The sequence below is a fragment of the Equus quagga genome, chromosome 10 (genome assembly GCF_021613505.1).
Source record: "Equus quagga isolate Etosha38 chromosome 10, UCLA_HA_Equagga_1.0, whole genome shotgun sequence".
Lineage (NCBI taxonomy): Eukaryota > Metazoa > Chordata > Mammalia > Perissodactyla > Equidae > Equus > Equus quagga.
Window position 1 is genome coordinate 114468783 of NC_060276.1, and position 5844 is coordinate 114474626.

General features: G+C 39.5%; 1 protein-coding gene across 1 annotated transcript in view; it reads right to left on the reverse strand.

The window, feature by feature from the left end:
- Positions 1–502: 502 nt before the first annotated feature.
- The window catches only part of MSL3 (MSL complex subunit 3), a 15235-nt gene continuing 9893 nt past the window's right edge, over positions 503–5844 (reverse strand). Inside the window, exons 11-13 of the mRNA XM_046673545.1 lie at positions 3779–3878; positions 3332–3416; positions 503–1311 (exon numbers count right to left, since the gene is read on the reverse strand). Coding sequence (XP_046529501.1) covers positions 1212–1311; positions 3332–3416; positions 3779–3878 — 285 coding nt within the window. The 3' untranslated portion in view covers positions 503–1211. The remainder of the gene's footprint in view (positions 1312–3331; positions 3417–3778; positions 3879–5844) is intronic.

Here is a 5844-nt window from a genome sequence, read left to right on the forward strand (position 1 = left end):
CCATTTATAGCTTTAAAAAAAACTTCCCGTGGCCCTTGTCATTCATGATCAGTGATCTTGGAAGTTAAGGTCAAGTGAACTGACCTATAAGAAAAGGCAGGGGCTCTATTCAAGGCTTGTGTGGTACTAGTATCCCTTCAATTGTGTTAGAACTTTCTAAAACATCCCGGGAGAGCGAGCTTGGGGGAGGCATGTAAGAAACAAGGATGAGTAGAAGGGTGACTTCGGAGACCAACAGCTGGTAACGATGGAGGAGGATAAATGTGTTGGTCCCAGACCAGCCACGAGTACAGCAACAAGACAGCAAAGAGCTGCACCAACTTCTAGTAACCACCTCCTAGTCAAGCCGCCAAGTGAGGCAAAATCAAAGAAGGAAAGGAAAACAAAAAGCCTTAACAAAAAAGGCACAAAAGCAAAACAAAACAAAAAGTTATGAGTCAAAAGGTCACCTTACTGTTCCTCTGCAACAAAGAAAGAAGACAAAGCCAGAGTGCAAACTCTCTCCTGGTTCTTTCCAACGAGATGGGCAATTCTTTATTTAGATCACCAAAAATAAGGTTTTACAGAAAGGGAACCATAACATTACACAACAAAGTACAGCTGTAAAATCTCAAACAAGACAGGAAATGCTTTATTTAGATCACCAAAAATAAGGTTTTAGAGAAAATGAACTGTAACAAGCAAATGTATAGCTGCAAATTTTCTTTTGCCATCAATATCAATTCCTCTAAAATATTCTGGGACTACCTTGCGGTTTCCAAGCAAAACTAAAATCTGTTGGACAGAGTTGCTCGGCCTCATCATAGAATGAAAACAGTTTGGAAAACAATTTCGCTTAATGCTAACAAATAACTAAAAAATGTGGTTATTGCCAACAAATAACTCCAACGTCTACTGAAACAGCCTAACCTAGACACACTTTCATCAACGTTTCACTGTGAACACAGCTGCTCTTTTCTCACCATCACAGATCACGTGTACAGTGGCAAGGGTCAGATGTTGGAGGCCGTTCAGGTACCTAAGAAGTAATCCTTAACAGAAATAACTACAGTAGGTAAGCAACTCAAATTAATGGGCCTGCCTGTCAGAGCTCCCCAGGGAGGGCACTGCGTGTACTCTGTCTGAAGGCCCACCATCTCCCTAGCTCTTCACTGGGAACCGAGAACACAAAGCTCGACAGAGAAGCTCTTCTTCCAGAACCATTAAAAACCTTAATAAATAGCCCTGGGGTTCTTGGTGCTGTAGTGTGCCTCACAGGCAGCGACATAGGCAGACTCTGGGAAGAAGTCATCATGGTATTCTGCTAAAAACCTGGAAAAAGAAAAAAATGGCCCTGATGATCATCACAGTAAGGACTAAATACCAGCATGCAAAATCTTAACTTCCAACCACTCTAACTTTTCACTCTTATTTGGTATTGGGAAGAGAAAAAATGAATATAATCCTGATGTCTATATACTGATTACTTTCATTGCACACATCCAGCTTCTATGTTAATTACTATTTCATCAGAATCCTTTCACTATGAAGTGTACAATAGAAATAGAATAGAACCCAAATTCCGCTAGGTGGCAGTCTTGATTATATAAACACTTCTGTGCAAAAAAGGCTTCAGTGACTATTTTTACATTTTCCTGCTTCAAAAACAAACTATAAAAAATAAATTATAAACTCAACAAAGGTCACTTGAGAAATCTGCAATGCTTATATGGGCTAAGTTAAACCACAATTGAATGGTATAACTAATAAAGAGCGTTTTGTGTCCTAATTTGCCATGCCAAAAGGTGTTACAGGTCCAGCAGTACCAAAACTTGTAAACGAGACTGACTGACGTCTGACACATTTGAATGTTAAAATGTGGCCAGTCACTCAAGAGTCTGCAATACACAGATACCGTCTTGACTCTGAAGTGTGAAAGATTTCACCATAGAGGGCTAAAACATTCTCACATGAGCCATATTAACTAGTAACCTAATTAGCTTCATGTTTGTTTCCCCAGCCTCCTCCCATCTGTCCAAATTCCTAAAAATGTAAGGATAAACCTCTACAATACCTTCTTTAGTAAAAACTGAGTCAAAATTCATTCAAGAGCTAACTCTTTTTCTTCTTTGATTGTACCCTTTTTATGGCAATTACTGAGTCCACTGATTCTCTAGCTGATACCTTTGGATACATTTTCAAAACCAATTACTATATTTACTTGTGAATCTTTCTAAGTTACTTCCTAAAACCCTAGTTTCTATTTTGTATTGGGCATACCTCAAAATTAGCAGGCTTTCTTATGCTAACTTGAAGCTATCTCTTCACATTTTATTGGCAACATTTGATTTCAGCTTATAAAATTTTTATGCTAAACAGAGTTGTGGGTTTGTTTGAGGGGGAGGCTAAAAGGGAAAAAGGTATTTTTGAAAGTTATTTCTAATAAAATGCTATAAAGTCTAATTTCATTCACAAACACTTTATTCAAAATGCCTACATAAAAGCATCTTTAAAAAACTCCAAGATCGATTTCTCTGACTGGAATGCTCTCCACTATGTGGTAAATCCTACTTGATTAGTGCTTTAGGTTGGGGCCTGACTACAAGGAAAAGGGACCCCTTTAAAGAGAAGGAAGAAACAAGGTCAGGAAGATAGGATGAGCTGGGTGAGGCAGGGTGATGACCAGCCTTGAAACCCAAGGAGAGGAACTGGTCAATAGATATCTGGGTGGGAGAGAGCTGGGCCACAGGCATAAATGAAGCTGGGGCCTACAGCATGGTGGGGCGAGTGGGGGGGGGGTGGCGAAGAGACTCGGGGCAAATGATCCTATGATATAATAAAATGACAGGCTCTGTCAGGTACAGAAAACAATACCTTTCTCTGAATTCACAAACTGTCAGCAAAGACTAATGGTCATTTATCTTAACTCTAAAGGAAACACCAAAATCCAACCTGTAATTGCTAATATTTAAGTTAGTTTATAATATGTACAATGAAGGAAAGTCTAACATTTAAGATACTCCTGAATAAAAAATCTAAAACTAAATTATCAACCATTCCTACTGTAAAGAATTAATTTTCTATTCACATGGTTATCCAACTAGATTCTTCTAGTGACACAAAAAATTTTATCTCTGTACAATGAATACCCTTGACTCAGAAACCAGATAAATTATGGAAAAAAGAAATAGGGAAAAAATCCCCTATGTTACAATTACAGTTAGAACCAACCATACTTAGGTAATACTGCTACTATTTAAAATACCAGAGCTAGCTTTCACATTTGTTAAAGAGTTCAGAGAAGTCATATATAAGGTGGCAGAGCTAAGTTTTGACAAAGGAATAAAAATACCTCAGAAAGAGATCAAAGTGCTTCAGTAAAGCCTTCAGATTCTTCTCAGAAAAGGACATCTTTCCAAGGATTTCTGGAAGTTTCACTGCATTAAAAATAAAAGCAAAACCATTTATAATTGGCAGAATCTGGCAATGGGCAGGACACACTCAGGGATTGTCTGGGTCCCTGTTTATCCTTATTCGACCTGAAATTAACATCTACCTTATCAAACAAAACCAAAAACTATTACTGAAGATAAAGGTGGAGTAGTAGTACAAATATTACAAACACACTTTTAATGAAATTTAAGATTTATTCAGTGTCCTTTTTTTGGAAGAGGTTACCTTTCAATGATTTTTCTTAGACCCCCAAATTACCAAAAGATGTACATAAGCTAACAAGAGTGTTAAAACCAAAGCAAAAAAAGGGGGGGGGGAGAAGAAAGCAGGGACCAGGATTCCTTACCAAACAATCGCAGCAAGTGTTGTGCCCCGTAAATGTAAGAGGGTGGAGGTGGCTGGTCACCTGGGGGGTAACTGTCAGGTACCAGTTTCCAAGAGAGGACCTGGGAAAAGCATGAATTAAACGCTTTATTTATCTTAACACTCCATTATCAACAGACACTAACATTTGGAATCCTGGCAGCACTACGCATACTTTGACATTATCAGGCCAGCAGACAGACAGACGTCAGCGTCACATTCTCACCCCCAAGCTTCCTGTCCCTCTGGCACCTCAGGAGTTGCTTCCAAGCTGGACCAGAAAATGGGAGTAAATGGTGACAATAAACGGATGTGGAACTTCTAAAGCCGCCCCTCTGACTTCCCATGAAGCTCGTTCGGGGTATGATCTCAGGATATAGGAGAGTATAATGTATTATGGTGAAGAGGATGAAGCTACAAAATAATTAAGTTCAATACACTTGCAAAAAAGTAAATACACACTATAATGTGTATAATTATCATATAAATACATGGAAAAATACCAAGATGTTAAGTGTTCATTTCTCAGTGGTGGAATTATGATTTATGGGGCACGGGGGATAGAGGTGTGTCTTTCCCACATAGATTACATATTAGCATGCATATTACATCCTTTTTACTATAGTATTTTCAAAACATGTTTTGCCTTTTAAATCAATCACAGGAGGATCCATCTTCCTTGATAACATGGAGACACTTCTAATCACCTAAAAACTATGACAATAAATTGTATGTAAAGGAAAAAAATGCCACTACATCAAAATAAGCAAAAGCCTATGAAAGCAAATAAAAATGAGGGGGGAAGACTCAAAGTTAGATTAAGGAAATATTTGATTTCCTAATTCTCAACAGCTACTACCTATAAATTAGCTATAATTGATTTGGTCACTTTGTCCCTCCTCCTTTATTGGAAATCTTGCTGTATTAGAGAATGAAGCAGTAAAACACAATCCAAAGATGTTTTCAGTAATATTACCATTGTTGCAAGATTCCCTAATTTCCTGCTACGTTAGATTCACTTTGGAAACTAATTTGACACGTTGAATCAAGTGAAAACAGACTTCAACTCTCGTAACTGATTTCTTTTCCTTCACTCTGAATTTCAGAACAGGTGGATTTCGGACTTTTGTTAAAGTAAGTTATATTTCAAAACTCTCTGCTGAGCTTCTGTAGAAACACTTCAGCAAATTACAGACCTATTCTATTGAGTTGCTGCTTCACCTTCCGGGATCTGTCAAGTTTAATCTGGAAATAGTAGGGCCGAAGGAAACCCTCTACAAGACAAAGCAGAAGAATGCCAAAACCACCCCGGAAGCTGAAGCAGTCAATTTAACAAAATGAAATTGTAGAAGCTAACAAGTACCACCATGGTTCTGATGACTCCATGCTGAAGGCCCTGGCTTCAGCTCTTGCCTTGCTGACCCCACCCTTCTGTGCTGTAGACTGACGGCAGGGATATGGTTTCAGCATCTTTATGCCATCCCCAGCACCTAACCCCGTGGTGCACACAGCTGAAGCTCGGGAACTATTTTGACAGTGATACCCGAAGTGAACATTTGGGAATTTGCAATCATTGGAAGCACGAAGCACACGTGCAAAAGCAGGTCATTTAGCCAGTTAGCAAGCCAGTTGACCTCACTCACTCAACTCTACATTTCAAAGTAGTGTAACATCTATCTATCAAAGGTACATTTCATGGCGGAAACCAACAGGTTTCCACCGAAGGGATTTTCAACTGGAGTGTGCACAGAAACCACTTGTGCATCTTAAGGAGAAATGTGTGCGTCCAGACCCTCCCCTGATGCCATGGGTCAGCGAACAGCCTTGGGAGAAAGTCTCAGGTGATTTGGGTGCACAGCCCCAGTTAGAACACACTGCTATAGAGATTCTTCCGAAGGTGGGAATTCACTAAGGTCTCATGAATCACCGCGAGAGCCGGCTGCACTCCCCCACCATTTACCAGAAACCCTGCTTTTTCACCAGAGCTTGCAGCTGTACCTATAACCACTAGATGGTGGGCTTGCACCACTGACCAGAGTGGAAATGGGC